This window comes from Mustela erminea, chromosome 1 (assembly GCF_009829155.1).
Source record: "Mustela erminea isolate mMusErm1 chromosome 1, mMusErm1.Pri, whole genome shotgun sequence".
NCBI lineage: Eukaryota > Metazoa > Chordata > Mammalia > Carnivora > Mustelidae > Mustela > Mustela erminea.
The window spans coordinates 138,964,503-138,985,321 of NC_045614.1; the positions used below are offsets into that span (position 1 = coordinate 138,964,503).

Here is a 20,819-nt window from a genome sequence, read left to right on the forward strand (position 1 = left end):
AAATGCTTATGTATATATTCTATACATATGAATATATATATATTCATATATATACTAACTGAGCCACCCAGGCGCCCCATAAGTGGCATTTCTAGGTGCACATATATTATAATGGAAAACACTTCAGTTAATGATGTAGGAAGGCTTGAGGGTCTGTGGAGCTCTAAAGCAGCCACTTTGTTATCAGAAACAGGCTTTCACCTGAGAGCCCTTCATGTTTATTGTTAAGGATGTTTCAATAAATGTTGACTTTATGGAAGTCAACAATAGAAATATTTTTCTGAGTTGCTTTTGTATATATATATATATATATATATATATATATATATCCAAAAATATATTACATTTTCCTACACAGACAGGTGGTGCTAGGCTTGTCAGGCAGTCGTGAACTCCTCTGGTCTAACTTCGTTCCAGGCACAGGGGATAAGATAAAGATGTATAGATCCACAGTTGTTTTTGGAAAGGCAGTTATAATCTACTCAAAGATGCATGCTTTGATTAGAGAAGCACCCTATGAAAAAAATGAGTTTATTCATTGTTTCTGCCCTTCTTTCTATATGCATTTTTTGAACACTTCCTGAGTACAGCTTATACACCAGTCACAATTTACTGCCACTTGGATTTCATCAGTAATACCCTATAGACCGCCCTGTGGGCACATCCGATTCTTCTCCAGGCTCTGAAATGGATAATTGACACAATCTCTATGTTAATTAGGACCATTAAGGAAGGCATTTCGGTAACACTTTTTTCTGGATGACTGATACTCCTATTGTTAAAAATAATCAGCAAATTTGATGGTGAAGATTACCTATTTTATGGTAGAGCTCTGGTAGCTGCACCTCCACTTTCTCTCTCTGAAAAAGATGGTACTCAGCTTGTTCACAGACCGGTGGGATCATATTGAACTGCCTTGCTACGGAATAGGCTTCCTAGAGAGAAATAAGATTGCAACTGAATTTATACTCATGAGAAATAAGGCTACTCTGTGATTCATAATGCATGAGAAAACTTCATTTTATTTTATTTTTTTAATTAACATATAATGTATTATTAGCCCCAGGGGTATAGGTCTATGAATCATCAGGCTTACACATTTCATAGCACTCACCATAGCACATACCTTCCCCAAGGGCCATCACCCAGCCACCCTATCCCTCTCTGCCCCACCCCCAGCAACCTTCAGTTTGGAGAAACACTTTATTTTAATGCAATCAATACAAACCAAGAAACGTGTAGGATGCCAAGTAATAAGCAAAGTTGTGACTATCAGGCTCACTACAAGCAATATCAAATGTAGGAAATCCTTATTATTTTGGGGGAGGGTCTGGGCTGGGTAAAGTCCAGGACAAATTAGTCTGTATGTGAAGCATCATAGTACATGACAATACCAATTTTGGTTTCTAAAGAAATACAACGCAGACTAATATACAGAAATGATGTGTCATTAGCAGGTTATAAACAGTACAGTTACTTAATACAGTTTTTAAAAAAGGGAGCCAGACTGTTTTGTTCATGTTTATCATTAGCTGGGAAATTCATGAATTCATTCATACAATGAATTGTATTCATTGTATCTTGCCACCGAAGAGCATGCTAGAATATGATTCCTGCTAGAGACCTGCAACTTCCCTGCTGTATTCTGAGCTGATGAGATCCACCCCCACCCCATATCCATCCCTGAAATGACAGAATCAATCATAGCATTCCAGTGTTATGGTGTTTGTTAGGAAAGTTTGCAAAAGGCCTTGTAATTTACACACATTATCTGAAAAAACAGCAATAAAGTATGTATTGGCCGTTTAAAAATAGAAATGAAATTACCATGATCTCCATAGCACTCCACCGAGAGGTCCCCCAATACATCGCCATTCCTTGGTTTATCACATGTGTCATGGCTCGAACAATTTCTACAGAAGGCCAAATAGCATTTCATTAGTTTCTCTACTTTTCGGAGTTATGTGATCTTTGGTGTGTTTTTCACCCCCCCACCCATGGCTTAGAAGTTTAATGCAATTATTTGTTTTATTAACAAAATTACTTGGACATTGGTGACAACATAATAGTCTAACAAGAAATGTTGATGATTTGGAGGCTGCTGGTTCTTTGGAGTAAACCGATTTTCCATTTTCAGCTTGCAGTACTACTACTAAATTATATTAAAGACATGATGACCACTTTTAAATTCTTCCTTGACTTCTATTACTTCATGGTTGCTGCCCTATAAAAGAACATATGATTAACCTTTCTCAAAGACTGGGTACCCTACCGAAGTGAGAAGTAAGAGGAAGCATTTAGTTTGACTTTGCAGAATGTAAGGTCACTGAGGATAGAAGGCCTGTCTTTGTGTGTTGGATTTGCAGAGCTGGGCCTCACACAGGGTGTCTGTGTAATAGAGATGATTCAACAACAATATGTTTAGCAGAAAGATAAACATATTAAATGCTGCACAAACAGCTGAGCCACAGTGGCTCCCAGCCCACAGTGGCACACCCTGTCCTTGACCTTGTCAAACTTAACTTTATTCTGAGACATCCATGTGATGCATTTCACCGGGGCCGGCTTTCTGGCCCCATAGAGTTTGCTCATCGGCTTCTTTCAGGTTGACATCACATTGCCTAAACAGGAGAATGAATCCTTTCCATGGAGAGCTGGAGTTGAGCTAATCCTCTTGGCACCAGCTAGATGTGACACAAAACCAGAGAGCATGGAGAGCCTCAAGTTCAGTGGTGTAAAAAGCCAAAGACAAGGCTGGATTTGACCCACAAAGTGCGTCAAACACCCAGAATGCCAGGTCATTTAATATTTTCAAGGGGTCGCAGGCCTCAGACTTCTCTGTGTCCTACTAATAATACCTGTACAGTACAAGTTCTTCAGAAAAATCAAATCCTTGTCTCAGAGTTGAGTTGAGGTGGATGTATTCTTATTTTATTTCTCATGAGCAAGCACTGTGTAAGCTGGTAAGGGACAGGATATAGAGTGAGACAGCCAGGGTTGGGGACTTGGTTTCCTTGCTTGTTTGGCTCTTAAATTGCCCTTGGTTTCTTTGTTTGGAAGATGGAATGCTTTTACTCACCATTGTCTACTCAACAGAGGTAGAATTCGACTTATAAGAAAAATATTTTTCTTTCTGAGAAAGACTCCCAAATACCAGCAACTCAGACTATAAGTTCCTCTTCCCTTTATAAAGCAAATGAGATACAAGAAAGTTCTATGAAATGTTTTCCTTTTATCATACTACTGTAAATGAATGCCTATGGTGAACACTTCTGGAAGCAGAGAGCCATTATTTAAACCTCTTCCCAGAAGCCTTCGCTCTGTTTGGACCCCTCTGTGGTTGCCCCGGCCCCCTTCCCTTCACACCCCACTTCCTTCAGAGCTGAGGGGCCCATTTCTTTTCTTCTTTTTTAAAATTTATTTATTTATTTATTTGACAGAGATTACAAGTAGGCAGAGAGGCAGGCTGAGACAGAGAGGGGAAGCAGGCTCCCTGCCGAGCAGAGAGCCTGATGCGGGGCTCGATCCCAGGACCCTGGGATCATGACCTGAGCCGAAGGCAGAGGCTTTAAACCACTGAGCCACGCAGGTGCCCCTGAGGGGCTCATTTCATCAGCAGTATTCATTAAAGGTCCACAGCGCTGGGGCGGGGGATATTGTGGTGAATCACACATGTTGGCAAACACTGTTGAGGCTGACAGAGGATAAATTGAACCCAAGGTGCCCCGTCTCTATTCTGTAATCAGTGAGCTGAGCGCAGGACAGTTCAGTGGCTGGCTCTGACGAGAGCAGTAAGAGGAAATGGCGCTTGCGGCTCTTTCTGTACCTTTGTTCTCTTATTCAACACGCACATATTAAAAACCTAATTTTGCCAGGGACTCTGCCAGTTGCTGGGTTCATCTGTGAGCAAAACAAATACAGAGCTCTTGGACTCAGGGAGTCAAGAGTTGAGAGGGAGAGAGGGTGATGTACACAAGGAAGTAAATACAAGATGTAAAGTGTTGTGAAGAAAACAAACTAGAGATAAGGAATGAGGTCACGAGGGTTTCCCTGAGGAGTAATGTTAAGGCATCAAGAATAAAAAAGGAGCCCATCCATGTGAAGAACAAGGAAAGAGCGTTCCTTCTAGGCAGATGGAACAACATGTGCAGGACAGAGCTTAGAGAGCTCTCGCAATCAGAAGGCAGCCATTGTGGTCAATGGCTCAGGGGGCTGAGTAAGGGAGGAGGACAGGGGTAGAAGAGACAGTTGGCAGAGGGCAAACCATGTTGTTTGTATGTTATTCAGAGTTTAGTGGGAAGGCTACAGGAGGACGTAGTTTACATTTTAGAGCACTATTTCTGACTCTGCCGTAGGGGATCCGTGGTGAGGGGAGGACTGAAGGGAGCAGGAAGATCTTGAGGAGGGAATTGCAGTATTCCAGGCAGGAGATGAGGGTGGCTGGTCATAGTAAAGACAGACAGACAGACAGGGATGGATTCAAAATATATTTTGGTAGAATCTGCTGGCCCTTGAGACTGGACTGAATGTAGCAAGTGAGGGAAAGGAAGGAATCAAGACGAACTCCCAGATATCTGGTCCTTCACAGGGGTAAGGAAGACTGAGGGAGCAATAGGTTTCGGGAGAAAAATCATGGGTTTCCTCTTTGAATGTGCAATGAATGGGGATGCCTGTGAGATACTAAGGGGGAGGTGTCCAGTAGAAATCAGTGGACAAATGACAGGGACAGCAACCCGGGCTGGAGGTCACCTATATATCACTGATCAGTCTATTAGTTGTCTTTAAATTCATAGCCGTGGATAAGACCACATAAGGGGAGTCTGCCGTGGACACAGAGAAGGTTCTACAGGCCAACCCAGGAGGGCTGGGTTCCGGTTCATCGCGGCCAGAGGAGTAGGAAGGAAGCCAGGTCATGAGATGTTGCAGAATTAAGAGCAGAGCGTGCTTGGAGAAGGAGCTGTGCCCACAGAGTGGAACACACTGAGCGTTCAGAGAGTACAACGCAGTGTCCGCTGCCTTTGGCACACACCAGGGACGCCCTTGCTGGCCATGAGAAGAGCCATTTCAGTGTCAGTGGTGCCATGGGACCACAGCCAGGTGGGAGCAGATGGAGGAAAGAGGTGGGGAGGGGGAGGACGGGCTTTAGACACAACCTGAGTAGACTCTTTCCAAGTATGGAAGTGAATGGAGCAGAGAAATGGCTCAGTAGCTGAAGGGGTACCTAGGGCCAAAGGAGAGTTTCATTTTAAAGATGGGAGACCTAAAAATAAGCCTGCGTGCCATTGGGAGTGATTTCAAAAGAGGGACTCAGTGATGACCCCAGCTGGGGGCTGGGGCAGGAGGGAAAGAGAGAGGGAGGCTTGATCAAGTGAGGCAGAGGGCGGGCAGTACCTGTGAGGTGCAAAAGACCCACCATCCAGAGGGCAGAGCTCCAGAAGGTGTGTAGAACTCATTGTGGGGAGACATGGGAGCCCCCGCGTGATAAATTCTAATCTTAATAAGCTATCAATCAAGTGAAGAAGAGGTGGGTGTGTGAAAAGGACAAGGTGAGAACGAATGGTTCTGAGTATGGCCAAGCCTATGTGAGACCCTCCAATGCCCCCAGATACTTTAATTGATGGTAATTTCTTGCTCCCTGATTGGTTGTGCTTCTGGCTCTGCAGAGAAGGGTTTGGTGGAGTGAAGAAGAAAATGCCCGTAGTTCTTATCTTTGGAGGAGGCTGCAGCACTGAATGCAGGGGGAAATGGTGGGAGAAGCGAGGGGCTGCCACAGATTAAAAATTAAGCTTAATGAATGTTAAATTTGTTGTTGTTTTTGAATTTCAAAGACACCCCCCCACCCCCGAGTTGTTTAGCTTTGTAGCTGGAAATTGCCATTCTGGTGGCTGAAGTGGGCTTTCACATCCTTCAGCTATTTAGGAACACAAGAGGGCAGCATTGTTGAAAGAAAAAAAAAATCCGTGGAGTCTCGCCGGTTTTACTCTTATTCACGGAAATGCATTTCAGAAACATCCTCATTAGAGCGTGGATTCCAGGTGGGAAAAGGATGTGAGGGAGATTATTACAAGCACTGCATGCACCTGCCTTTGGGAAAAGAGACGCAGCAACCAGGATTAAATCTGGCAACCCAGGACTGGATGGGACCCTCTTTGCTATTCCGGAAGCCAGAGCACCCATGGTTCTCAACTGCGACGGTGCATTAAAACACCCGGGAGGTCTCTGTCAAATAAATAAATAAAATCTTTAAAAACAAAACAAAACAAACAAACAAAAAAACCACCCGGGAGGGAGCTTTTAAGAACTACGCTGCCCTCCACCAAGGCTTTATTATGTCAGAATCTCTAGGGCTGAGGCCCCACCGTCAGTGCTTTTAAAAACTCACTGCAGACTTTTCTAGAGTGCAGTCAAGGTTTAGAACTACTGCGCTTGTCTCTACACACTGTCCGGAAGTCTGGCCTCTGGGCCAGCAGCATCAGCAGCTGGAAACTTGTTAGAAATGCAGATTCTGGGGCCTTGCTCTGCGCCTGCTGAGTTACAAATTCAGAGTGGGTGGTGGGGTGCAGTAGCCTGTATTTTAAGCAGCCCTCCAAGATTTTCTGGTGTGTTTTGAGAACCACTGCTTTATACCATTCCCAAGTAAGCCATTTCAGGCTGTACAAACTTCCTCCTACATTTCCTCTTCTGCTCTTTCGTCTAAATGCTTCATGCTGTAATTTCACCTTTAATTATTTACTCTACACATATGTAAACAGTCACTGTGGCATGCAGGCGTCCATGCACGCACACCCACATGCATATACACACACTTCAGTATGAATTGAAATCACCTGAGGAATCTGGATGGCAGAAAGGTCCAGATCCTAGCCTACTTCAGTGAGCCTGGGCCTTTGTGTTATTTTCATCGGCTCTAAAACCACGAAGTTTGAGAAACACTATCTGAACTCCTGAAAAACTTCGTTAAATCTTCCCCGTGCACTCCTTTCCAGGTTGAAATAATCATTGCTCTGTGACCCACAGGCCACAGGAAGCTCTCTCTTGTTCCCAATGACCCATAGGCCACATGAAGCTCTCTCTTGTTTCCTGTATCCTTAGCACACAGCTGGCTCTATGAATGTTTTAGGTCAATTTCATTCCTATGAGTATTCCATTTCTCCATTTGTAAAGTGAGGACGATATTGATCCTGTGGAATTCTTCAAAGTCTGAGATAAGATAATGTGTGTAGATCAATTCGTGACTCTAAAATTGTAACACAAACTGAGTAAGAAGCAAGCAGGATATGGCCCCGGTGTTTCTTCTCAAATAGGCTCAGTTTCTAACATTTTAGTTACAAAAAAGAAAAGTTGACACTCTTCTTTCAGTAATGTAGGTTATCTTTGTTTTCAAATATGCATTTTATGCTAATGGACTTCATAAAACTGAGTGCAAAAATGTGTTGATAAACATGTTTTTTTTTAAATTGGCCGTCATCCAAAAAAGATAGTTGCTGACATTAAACCATCTTTCATGGGAAACGTTCCTTTGACCTTTAAAAGTTGTAAGCAAATAGTTATACTGCATGAACAGTAAACCATAAGAACTTCAGACAAAAACATGCAAAATTTAGTGTTTTGATTAAAAAATGGACTCAATCTGGCCATAGTGACACAGAATGACAAAAACAAAAGAAACCTTACAGATAATCCATTGTAGGTTCCTCTTCATTGTTTTAAGGTGTGATTAAAACCTCAGTATTTTTAACAATTCTAAATATTTCAACTATGTTTATAAAATGCTAAGAGTTAAATACACAAAATAATAATTATACTATATGGTGGAACTATATGTAATTTTGTTCTCTTGTTTTCCAAGTCTTCCGAAAATTCCTGTAAATGTGTTATCATGTTTTATAATTAAAAATAAAGAAAAAATCCCTATCAAGCAAAGGTGCCACCTTAAAACATAAACATTTACAGATTAATTCACAAATATTTTTAACCAATGAAATTGCCATTTTTAGAGTTCAGAAATGGTTGACTATTGACAATGTCATTCACATGATTCAACCTAACTGCTAACAGATCCTTTTTTTTTTTTTTTTAATTTTATTTATTTATTTGACAGATGGAAATCACAAGTAGGGAGAGAAGCGGGTAGAGAGAGGGGGAAGCAGGCTCCCTGCTGGGCAGAGAGCCGGATGCTCAATCCTAAGACCCTGGGAACATGACCTGAGCCTACAGCAGAGGTTTTAACCCACTGAGCCGCCCAGGTGCCCCCAGATCCTTTTTTTTTTTTTTTTTTTCCAGAAGAGAGGACTATGGTGGAGGCTGAGGCACTGGGAAAATGTAGGGACTTGGTTTCCTCCAAGGAGTTACAGACACTTAGAAAACATAGGTCTAAACCTGGGCACAGTTTTCCCTCCAAACTGGCTGTTTGTTTATTTAACTTCCTTCATTCATTTGCTTATTTAACTTCAGAAACTTGTGGTGGTGCATTTATAATGGTACCTCTTTGTGGCTTAGAGTTTTCTCCTTGCTTTATGCATCCTTATCCTGGCTGTGGAGGATCCTCTCTCAGTGCTCAGCTGAGTGTCTAGAGACAGAGAACTATCCTTTTTCACAGGAATGGAAACTCAGACCTATAAATGGAGTACGTCAGGTTTAGCCTTACTGCGTGTCTGAGGGAAGCTGGACTTCCTTTGCCTCCCAGAAGACACACTGGGATTCAGGAGACCCATCACTTTTGTCCCATCACTGTCACTGCTTTGGGAGCCTCCCTCGACCTTGTTGAATCTCAGTTTCTTCAACACAAGTGAGAAAACTGATGTTAATTGAGCACATAGGTGATCTTTCTAAAAACTGTTTTGGTGGAAAATATCTTAACCCACATTTCATTGGGGAAGCAGTTGAGGCTCAGAGTCACGTGGGCAAGTGCTCAGCAGAGAGCCTTTGAGGCCACTTCTAGCTTTGAAATTCTAGGTAGCTTTGTATATTGTGTACTGCGGAAGAAGGTGGGTTGGGGACAGAAAAATAACAGGTCATTTCCATAATCCCACCATGTATCTATGAACATGAAATGCCTTGTGTGTGGTTATATCCATCCATTTGCTTTTTTTTTTTTTTAAATTAACATATAATGTATTATTAGCCCCAGGGGTACAGGTCTGTGAATCCATCCGTTTGCTTTTAATGTGTGATGACTATGGTTCATGATGTATACGAATGATCTGGGAAGCATAAGCTATCTTTTTGCCTCCTTGAAGAAACACTTTAAATTTGATGACTCTCTGAAAAAAAGAGCCAGAAAAAGGATTGTGTCTTCATGTGAGCTGTTGAAGCTCAGAGAAAAAGTGGTCTTCACAAGATGGTTCACAGATAGAAGTTTTCTGGATCAGGACATAGGCCAAAATGATCAGAACAGACTAGATTCAAGAGACTAGGAAGCAATTCATGGACTGAGTCAAATCAGCAAAACCTTTTCAATTTAAACTTTGTTCAAAACTAACCTCAGAATGGAGCTGTAAGTATCTAAGGACAGTGCGTTGTCCTCACCCTGCAGCTAATCTGTCCCCAAAGGACATGTGGTTTTCAACCTCTCTGCTTTGCCAAACGTTGTTATTTTGGACCCTAGACACTTTGAACTGAGCCTCTGAGATTGCCCAGGTGTGATTTCTGAACCTGATTCTGAACTGTGGAATGCGTTTTGACACTTTTAGTCTCTCTTTGACTTGAAGTCCAAAGGCCCTAAACAAAAACAGTAATTGGTAAGTAATTATCCAAAATAAGACCTTGGACCACGTATGTAAGACTGGTGAAATGTTTGGCAATCATTAGCCTAACCCCTAACTTGAAAGAACAGTGGCGGTTGAGAGATAATTGAATTGGATTTGAGTTCTGTGGCATTTCCCTGCCTTCCTCTGTGATGCCTCCCTCCCCTTCTGTCTTTCACTTCATCTGAAACCAAATAAAACTCCAGAACCCCATAATCCCATTTGCAGAACATGCAAATAAGAGCAACTCCCTGAAGTAAGAGTCTGAAATTGCTGTGACTTTTCTGAACCAGAGAAACTACTGCTCTGGGGACTCCACTCACTCATCAGCGCCCCCTACGGAGGGGGAGGCTATGTGATGCTGTATACTTTTATTTCTTCCTCCATCAGACATGGTGCTCTTTAACCCTAGCAAAAGAGCAACTGTTCATTTCACACCTCGCTAAGAATGACCAAGTGACTTGCCTAAGGCAATGACATGGCTTTCTTATCTTTCAGTACAGCTCTCTCCCTTGTTATTTCTCTGTAACTCTCCTACCACCCCCTCCGATCTTTCTACTCTCGCCTGCTGACACTCTCCAAGAAATAAGTATGTTGACTACAGATCATAAAAATCACACCTCTTCCTTAAATATAATCTAAATGTGGCTCCACTGTTTCCTACTAAAACTAGGTGATTCCAAACTATCTGTTTGTAACACCTGTATTTGGCTAACACTAAAATGGTAGTAAAGAGATGATTTCTTGTCCGGACATTATTAGTAGTCAGTGCTTAGGAAAGGAGTTTTTATAGTTTGAACACGGGTCTTCTCCTGATGTGGGATACCTCTCTGATACAAATGAAGACATTAAAATTAGAAAAAAAAGATTTTCTTCCTTCTGCCAAAGCTCTTAAAGTTTTGCTCTTGCCAGTTAAGCTCCACCAATTTTATCATAGAACATGGCTGTCTTAGTCTGTTCAGGTTATTGTAACAAAAATACCATAAACATATAACAAACACATCATAGGTGCCTTGAACAGCATTCATTGCTCACAGTCTGAGGCTGAAGGACAGATTAGTTCACTGAGATACCAAAAAGCAAATGGTTGACAAAGTATGGCATCCCTTCCTGATCAAAACTCAAAGTTTAGGGATAGAGGGCACATACCTCAATATTATCAAAGCCCACCTCAAATATCATTCTCAATGGAGAAAAACTGAGAGCTTTTCCGCTAAGGTCAGGAACATGGCAGAGATGCCCATTATCACCACTGCTATTCAACATAGTACTAGAAGTCCTCGCCTCAGCAATCAGACAACAAAAAAATTAAAGGCATTCAAATCGGCAAAGAAGTAGTCAAACTATCACTCTTCACAGATGATATGATACTATATGTGGAAAACCCAAAAGATTCCACTCCAAAACTGCTAGAACTTGTACAGGAATTCAGTAAAGTGTCAGGATATAAAACCAATGCACAGAAATCAGTTACATTTCTTTACACCAAGAACAAGACAGAAGAAAGAGAAATTAAGGAGTCAATCCCACTTATAATTACACCCAAAACCTTAAGATACCTAGGAATAAACCTAGGTATTGGCAAAGAATCTATACTTAGAAAACTATAAAGTACTCATGAAAAAATTGAGGAAGGCACAAAGAAATGGAAAAATGTTCCATGCTCATGGATTGGAAGAACAAATATTGTGAAAACATCTATGCTACCTAAAGCAATCTACACATTTAATGCAATCCCTACCAAAATCCCATCCAGTTTTTTTTTCAAAGAAATGGAACAAATAATCCTAAAATTAGTATGGAACCAGAAAAGACCTCGAATAGCCAGGAATATTGAAAAAGAAAGCCAAAGTTGGTGGCATCACAATTCCAGACTTCAAGCTCTATTACAAAGCTGTCATCAAGACAGTATGATACTGGCACAAAAAGAGACACATAGATCAATGGAACAGAACAGAGAGCCCAGAAATAGACCCTCAAATCTACTGTCAACTAATCTTCAACAAAGCAAGAAAGAATGTCCAGTGAAAAAAAGACAGCCTCTTCAACAAATGGTGTTAGGAAAATTGGACAGCCACATGCAGAAAAATGAAATTGGACCATTTCCTTACACCACACACAAAAATAGACTCAAAATGGATGAAGGACCTCAATGTGAGAAAGGAATCCATCAAAATCCTTGAGGAGGGGCACCTGGGTGGCTCAGTGGGTTAAAGCCTCTGCCTTCAGCTCAGGTCATGATCCCAGGGTCCTGGGATCGAACCCCGCATTGGGCTCTCTGCTCAGCAGGGAGCCTGCTTCCTCCTCTCTATCTGCCTGCCTCTCTGCCTGCTTGTGATCTCTGCCTGTCAAATAAATAAATAAAGTCTTAAAAAAAAATCCTTGAGGAGAACACAGGCAGCAACCTCTTCGACCTCAGGTGCAGCAACTTCTTCCTAGGAACATCACCAAAGGCAAGGGAAGCAAGGGCAAAAATGAACTATTGGGACTTCATCAAGATCAAAAGCTTTTGCACAGCAAAGGAAACAGTTAACAAAACCAAAAGACAACTGACAGAATTGGAGAAGATATTTGCAAACGACATATCAGATAAAGGACTAGTATCCGAAATCTATAAAGAGCTTATCAAACTCAACACCCAAAGAACAAATAATCCAATCAAGAAATGGGCAGAAGACATGAACAGACATTTCTGCAAAGAAGACATCCAGATGGCCACAGACACATGAAAAAGTGCTCCACATCACTTGGCATCAGGGAAATACAAATCAAAACCACAATGAGATACCACCTCACACCAGTCAGAATGGCTAAAATTAACAAGTCAGGAAATGACAGATGCTGGCAAGGATGCAGAGAAAGGGGAACCCTCCTACATTGTTGGTGGGAATGCAAGCTGGTGCAGCCACTCTGGAAAACAGCATGGAGGTTCCTCAAAAAGTTGAAAATAGAGCTAACCTACGACCTCGCAATTGCACTACTGGGTATTTACCCTAAAGATACAAATGTAGTGATCCAAAGGGGCATGCGCACCCAAATGTTTATAGCAGCAATGTCCACAATAGCCAAACTATGGAAAGAACCTAGATGTCCATCAATAGATGAAAGGATAAAGAAGATGTGGTATATATACACAATGAAATACTATGCAGCCATCCAAAGAAATGAAATCTTGCTATTTGGGTATTATGGCTAGTGAAATAAGCCAATCGGAGAAAAACAACTATCATATGATCTCCCTGATATGAGGAAGTGGAGATGCAACGTGGGGGGTTTGGGGGGGTAGGAAACGAAACGAATAAATGAAACAAGATGGGATCAGGAGGGAGAAAAACCATAAGAGACTCAATCTCACAAAACAAATTGAGGGTTGCGGGGGGAGAGAGGTAGGGAGAGGGTGGTGGGGTTATGGACATTGGGAATGGTATGTGCTATGGTGAGTGCTGTGAAATGTGTAAACCTGGCGATTCACAGACCAGTACCCCTGGCGCTAATAATACATTATATGTTTATAAAAAATTAAAAAAATATTAAAAAATAAAAAGCAAAGGGAACAAAACCCCATCCATCATACATAGCACCCAATGTTTCTATATTCATTATTAGTGGAATAGTTAAATTTATACCAGGGAGCATCTGCAATTGCATTGTCAATATCTGACTCAAGCCTTAAACTTCTGATCTTTTCAGTTGTGGAATGTCATCCACCTTGGCCAGACAGACAGACGTGGCATCCTAACATGTAGCTTCTTCTATTATCCTGTCTGGAGCTCTTTATTTATACAACTGTCTGTGTACCAGCTTCTTGGTACAGGCTTTTAACTCTATTTTAAAAGGAATTCTATCTTGTGGATGTAAGAATAAAGCAAGCAACTTGGCAGGGGATTGATGAGAGTAAAAAAAATATTTATCCTAATGAGATCTTCTACTGGCAAATCCAGTTGTTTTTTGTTTTTTGTTTTGTTTTGTTTTGTTTTGCTGTAACAGGAAGCAATCTTTACTGCTTCTTTAAAAATGTCGAGCTGGCCTTCCTTCCTGGTTCTGCCACGGGAGACGGCTGAAAGAAGATGCTACATCTTCATCTTAGTGATACTAAACCCACTGTTCCATCAGCAGATGTAGCTTGCTGGCAGCCCCAAATCCATGCTGGCTCTGCAGAGCTTGTCTCTCTTTGTCAGGTATCTGGTAACTAACCAAAGGCAACTAACTAAAAGGCAACTTTTAAACTTGATATGGTAGAGTGGAATGATTTTCTCAGCTTTCCAACAGTGAACTACCTGGTAAGGAGGGAATGCTACCTCTGTTCCTGTATGAAATGAGACACCTGCTGCTCTGTATGTTAACATATAAGGCAGGCTCAGTGGTGGCATCCCAGGGCAGGCCCAGGGGACAGACTAGCCTCCTTCTAGAGGGTTCTGGTAGCAAAAGTACCCCAGCCACCACTGGGCCTGCCTTAGATTAAGATGCATAAAGAGAAACATTACTATTGCTTTAAAGCAAATGCTTTATTGAGGTACAGGGTAGTCATTTGCATACATGTTTATGCTAAAGCCAAATCTGTCTAAATAAGCATTTGCAGAAGATTTTAATAAAGAAAATAAGGGAAAACCTCCATATATGGGTGGGGAATGGGAAGAAGGTGAAAAATGGGAAGGAAAGTCCCAAAGACGGAGATTAAGGGCTCCTGATACAAGCAGAACATGCATCTTGTATCTATTTCACTGCCCCACATGTTATTAGAATCTTCTGCTAAGAAAGGATTTAGCAAGGTTTTTCACGGAAAGGCAATGCTTCTTAAATGTTTCTACCACATGAGCCACTTAAGTGGCCACAAAAGCAAATGTTATTTAGACGGATTTGGCTTTAGCATAAAAATTTATGCAAAAGGCTACCTTACACCTCAAAAAAGCATTTGCTTTAAAGCAATAGTAATATTTTTCTTTATGCAGCTTTGAGTAAAACTGACACAGAAGGAAAATGTTTCGTGTTTACTCTGTGGCTTGTCCCACTTCCCTCACACCCGCCAAGCCCATATCTACCTTTTCCACACAAAGCATACTGTCTTGTGCTTCACGGGAAAGGCATGCCTGGTTGCAAGGCAAAGAGCAGCAAGAATGGGGTCGGTGACTGGAAAGGTATAATGAATTGTCCATCTTGGGTTTGATCTTTAATTAGACACAAAACCCTAGTTTGATCTAATCCTTTCTACCCTGAACTTTTGTATATTTCCATGCCACATTTTGTGAGGCTCCCTCACATAAATATAAGGGCCTTCTGTCTTCTGAAGTATTAAGAATAACCATTAATAGTAATTTAGCTCTTTTAATACAGCTGGCCTTGTTCTAAACACTTTATATGAACTCAATCACCAAAACAATCGCAAAGAAAAGGTCTATGATTGTTATTCTTATTTGCACGTGAGAAAATGGGGCCACAGTGAAGGTGAGTAAATTGCTCAAGGACATCCAACTAGTAAGTGAAAACAAGCACTATGCTTCTAGTCTGCTCTTCAACATTTTAGAAATTGTCAGAGTTGTGTCAGCTGAGTGGACCAGGAAGTCCTGATAGAGCATGACAGGTTACACTAAGGGGATAAGATGCTAACTGCAGAACTCCTTTGGGAGCCAACCGGAACCATTTTGTTCCTTGGGATCACTCACTTCCTCTGGTGGCCTGCCCAATGTGTATGTGCGAATGCAGGGTGCTTCTCTGTGTCACAGTAACATGGGCCACTTCTCTTTCCTCCTTGGCCTTCATTGCCTGGCAACTTTTACAAGTGAACCTCTTTCAATATAGGAAGTTTGACAGGATAGACAGAGAATGATGGAGAAAGAGACCATGAGTTCCCGGGTTGTTCTTCACTCATAAACTGCCATCTCCAAAGTAAGGCAGGAAAAGGTAAGTGCAAAATAGAGGAAGTATCATGCTGTACATACACGTGAAAAAGGCAGGGTGTTTAATTCCAACTAAGGGGATCAAGATGTCTCCCCCGGGAACATTTCAGGCTAAGGAAACAATGAGCGGTGCTTCTTGAAGCTAAAAACAGTGATTTCAAAAATGTCTTTGCTTCCCAATTAGTAAAAAAAAAAAAAAAGTATATTGGTTAAAATAAGTACCTACTGCAAAGCTAATATGTTATAAAAAAAATTAGGTAATGGCATCCAGATCCTGGCCACAAAATACTGCATTCCATTAATAGGGCCAGGACTCCTTGGGAAAACGGCTGATTACAGGGCTGGGGAAAGCACAGGCAAGTTTGGAACATCTTGTGCTGGGTAAGCAAAAGAGTCCTCGGGGAAAAGAAAGAAAAAAGAAAAAAGAAAAAAAAGATGGAGACATGTCAAAGACAGTCCAAAAGAACATGTTGGGGATAGTTGTGGTAATAAAATAAATAATGACAGTCACAAATTATAAATCATAGAATAAAATCAGAATCTATGAGATCATAATGATATAAATAACTGAATAAATCAATTGAATAAAGAAATACAAGGGGAGGTGGGAAAGCTCTTCCTTACAGTAGAATGCCAACCAAAAAATGTAGTAGGTATGCTAGAAGTAGAAAATCACCATTTGGTAAACACCATAGTACTTGTTTCAGGTGAGAATCATTGTGGAACGCTACAATTAAGTTGGCAAAAGCATGATGAAAAATAGGATATTTGCACAGTTTCTAAATATTTCCCTCAAAAATACTCCTTGGGTATATACCATATATACTTAGTGTCACAACACAGGACATACTAAAGGAAAAGTAGTAACTTTACACAGGAGAAACCTGGTAGACATCACCACCAAGGGACCAAAGTTAACATCAGCAGTAACAGGAAACAAACATTATGCACCCTTCTTCCCTAGCAGGAAGCACCGAAGAGAACACAGCATCATTTCCGTGGTATTCTTGCCCAAAATGCCCAACATGAATTTAATCATTAGCAAATATCTGAAGAGCATCAATGGTGGGACATTCTAAAAAGAACTGGCTAATGCTTTTCTAAACTGTCACAATGACAAAAGACAGAGAGGCCAAGGAACTGACTGAGCTTAAAGGAGACCAAAGACACATGAAGATGAGCCGCACTGCATGATCTTAAAGTAGATAAGGAGCAGAAGGGAATGTCAGTGAGACAATCGAGAAATACGAATACAATCTGTAGATCATATATTATTATTGTGTCAATGTTAATTTCTAGATTTTAATAATAGTACAATGGTTATGTCAGATGATAACACTTGTGGGAATCTAGGCGAAGGATATATAAGAATTTTTGTACTATTTTGTACTACTTTTTAATTTTTTTAAAAAAGATTTTATTTATTTATTTGACAGAGATCACAAGTAGGCAGAGAGGCAGGCAGAGAGAGAGGAAGGGAAGCAGGCTCCCCGCTGAGCAGAGAGCCGGATGCGGTGCTCCATCCCAGGACCTTGAGATCAGGACCTGAGCCGAAGGCAGAGGCTTTAACCCACTGAGCCACCCAGATGCCCCCTACTTTTTAATTTTTAAAACTTTTAAAAATTTGTGAGAGAGCATGAGCTGGGGGAGGGGTAGAGGGAGAGAGAGAAGACGATTCCCCACTGAGCAGGGAGCCCTACTGGTGCCTGGATCCTAGGGTTCTGGGATCACAACCTGAGTTGAAGGCAGACGCCTAACTGACTGCCACCCAGGCACCCCTATCTTTACTTCCTTTTAATGTTTGAAACTGTGTCAGTGGATAGTTTAAAATAGAAAAATATCGACCATAAATAGAAATTTAACAATCATAAGATATAAAATAAATGGAAATCATGCTTTCTTCTCATCCTGAAGTGGATTAGATAGCACTCCCTGCTTTAGAGGTCTCCAAGGAAAGGAGTCTGGCTCAGCGTGGCTTGTTTGGGAAGTGGCAGATAGGTCTCTGGTGCTGGCCTGTTTCTGAAGAGATGCAGTGAGAAATGGGTTGGCTTCTGATCCTGGAATCTGGGGTAGGAAAACTCGATTGTGTATTTCCAAACCCCAAGGACTGCGCTTGGACTTCGACAGCCAGGAGATCATAGTTAATCCTGACAACTCAATTCCACTGTCATTTTTATCTCATTTGTGTGTGTGTGGTTGTTGACTGAATCCTCTGTTTTCCCAAAGCAACACATGGGCATCACATAAAGAGTCAATGCCTAAAGGCTTATAACCAAAAGCATCAGACCTTTGACGCTTTGCCTTTACCCCAGAGGTAAGCACTTCCAATAGATATTGCTTATCCTAGTGTTAATCTCTATGTTTCTCAATAATATTTCTGCATTATGCTCTTGGTCCAGCTTTTTAAGACATCATCTCTTGACTTCCCTTGGAGGTGAGGATTTTAGCTCCCGCTCATACGCCCTTCTTTCTTCACCATCTTCCCAATATGTTCATGTCTCAGTTTAGGGGTAAGTTCCTATTCCGTGTTTTCATTTTAATGACTCCATATTTAGTGCCCACTGCCAAGCAAAGTAGTTTACAGTGTTATCTTGCCTTCCTTCTGTAACTTCTCATTTCTCCTTCAGTTGACAATTTCTTCATTAACAGTTTTATTTGGAGCTTTACGTTGTGCAACTGTCTCTCAGTACAGCTTTCCACATGGTCAAGCTTGTGAGAAACTCTCTTCCTTCTCTCCTTTTCCTGGCAGCGTCCCACCTGGAGGCTGCCATCTTCCTGCCGCAACCCACACTGGGAGCGCTCTGTGCCGCTGCCCAGCTGTCGTGCTGGCGCGTCCCTTCCTCTCACCCTGGAAATCCCCTTCTTCCTCTAAAGGAGTTGGATCCTGCTGCTTCCTCCTTGTGGCTTTATCCTCCCAGTTTGGTGCAGCATATTTTCCAGTAGCTTTTGAGGGGCTGTGTTGGGAAGTCAAAATGTTCTTATTTCCTCCGCCTTGGTTTGGGAGGTTTGCCTACTGTCGTTTTGCCTCGAATTTTGAAGGCTTGCTCCATGGCAAGTGACTAGTGCGAGAGTGACCGTGGGAACAATGAAGGGACTTGCCACTTTTTCCCACTGGGGTTTTCCTTCACAACAACATCCATATCTGTTAGTTTTTTCCTTGAAAAAATATTTTTCATAGAAATATTCTCCTATATTCTACCTAGGGAAAGTGTAACCTGGCTATAGTGACCCAGAAATAAGTGAGAGTAGAGGTCTGGGGTCTCACTTCATAAATTTTAATCCGCCCCCCTGCCCCCAGCCCGGCCCCACCTTCCTTTATGACTGGTCTCTCTTAGAAGACAGCTGCTCAACTGCTCCAATGTATATACCTTTTGCTTCCTTCATTGCCTGCAGACCTGGGGACATCGAACCTCCATAGATCAGTTGTTCTTTTAAACAACCACCTTGTTTCCAAGTTCCCGCCTCACCCCCATCCTCTGTGACGTTGGTGCATCTAACGCTCTGACCATTCTGAGATTGCACAGTGGAGATTAATTTTCTTCTCACCTGTGGGCACTTCAAATAAATCTTCCCTCAGTTCTACTAAGTCATTTACAATTCCTCCATCCTTTTTCCACCTTCGTATATAAGAGTCTGGCTTTCCAGCTGTCTGCTACTTTTATCAGAAAGGAAATTTCTATTTCTGTTCCTTGCCCTGTATGTTATTTATTGGGTGATTTTAAAAAAGATTTTATTTATCTATTTGACAGATAGAGATCACAAGTAGGCAGAGAGGCAGGCAGAGAGAGAGAGAGAGAGAGAGAGGGAGGAAGCAGGCTCCCTGCTGAGCAGAGAGCCCGACGTGGGGCTTGATCCCAGGGCCCTGGGATCATGACCTGAGCTGAAGGCAGAGGCTTTAACCCACTGAGCCACCCAGGCGCCCCTGGTTTTTTTTTTTGTTTTTTTTTTGTTTGTTTTTTTGTTTTTAAAGAGATAGGGGCAGAAATATTTTACTCTGTTATCTTAAACCAAGAGGTTTCCCTGTTTTCCAAACAAGGAGACTGAGACTCAGAGATTGGGTGGCTTTTACTCCCTCACCCACTCCCTATTTCACCATAGCTGCTCTTGTCAAGGTTACTGATGGTCTTTGCACCATTAACACTGATGGACAATTCCCAGTCCTCATCTGACTTGACCTATCCATAGCGCTGTTACAATCAATCCCATCTTCCCCTTGATATGTTTCTTGTTTTCTTGTTTTTGTTTGTTTTTTGCTTTTTTGCTTTTTTTAACCTGCTCTCTTCCTCCTCCCAGCCTCTGAATATTGGAGAGCTCCAGGGCTTAGTCCTTGGTCCTTTCTTTCTATATGCTTTTCCTGCCTTTTCTTTCTGTTTTCACTCCCTGTGTGATTTACCAATTTTCAATGCTTTAAATATCTTTAACATGCAGACAACTCCCTCATGTACATCTCCATCTCAGACCTGTCTCCTGAGTTTCAGATTCAGTGCCCAACTGCCCACTCAACATCTCTACTTGGATTTCTACTGAACATCTCAAACTCAAGCCCCCTGGTCTTACCCCACAAACCAGCTCCACCTATAGTATTCTCCATATTAATTAATGGCAGTTTCTGGCAGCTTCCATCCTTCTGGTAACTCAGGCCTAACACCTTAGACTCATTCCCCACTCCTCTCTTTCTGTTACACCCACATCCAACCCATTGGGAGCTCTTCTGGCTCTACATTCAGTATTTATTCAAACTCTATACTTCCATAGCTAGCATCTTCATCCAAGCCATCTTCTCTCTCACCTAGATTGCTACAATTATATCCTCACATCTCCCGCTCCTACATGTGCCTCTTTATAGTTCATTCTAATTCCAAGCCAGGGGGATCCTTTTGAATTATAAGTCATGTCATCTTTGTCCAAAATTTAGAAGGCTGCCAAACGTCTCTATAATCTCCCTAATCTCTTCTCCTACACTCTTCCTTCTTCACTCTCTGCTGTCACTTTGGTGTCCATGATGGTCCTCAAACACAATAGGCTTCTCCCATCTCAGGATCTTTGCACCAGAAACAATGTCCTTATTGCTTTCCTAGTTACTCACTTTACTCCTTTGGGTCTTTGCTGGCATCTTACCTTCTCAGTGACCACTTTCAACTCCCTAAGCATCCCCTCCATTACTCTTCTGCTCTACCTT

The 20,819-nt window shown here is 41.8% G+C and overlaps 1 protein-coding gene across 2 annotated transcripts in view; it reads right to left on the reverse strand.

Moving 5' to 3' along the window:
- Positions 1–20,819, reverse strand: part of KCNAB1 (potassium voltage-gated channel subfamily A member regulatory beta subunit 1) — a 389,892-nt gene that overhangs the window by 21,077 nt on the left and 347,996 nt on the right. For both annotated transcript variants that reach the window (XM_032344007.1, XM_032344012.1), the window contains exons 9-10: positions 1,828–1,913; positions 815–935 (exon numbers count right to left, since the gene is read on the reverse strand). In XM_032344007.1, coding sequence (XP_032199898.1) covers positions 815–935; positions 1,828–1,913 — 207 coding nt within the window. The remainder of the gene's footprint in view (positions 1–814; positions 936–1,827; positions 1,914–20,819) is intronic.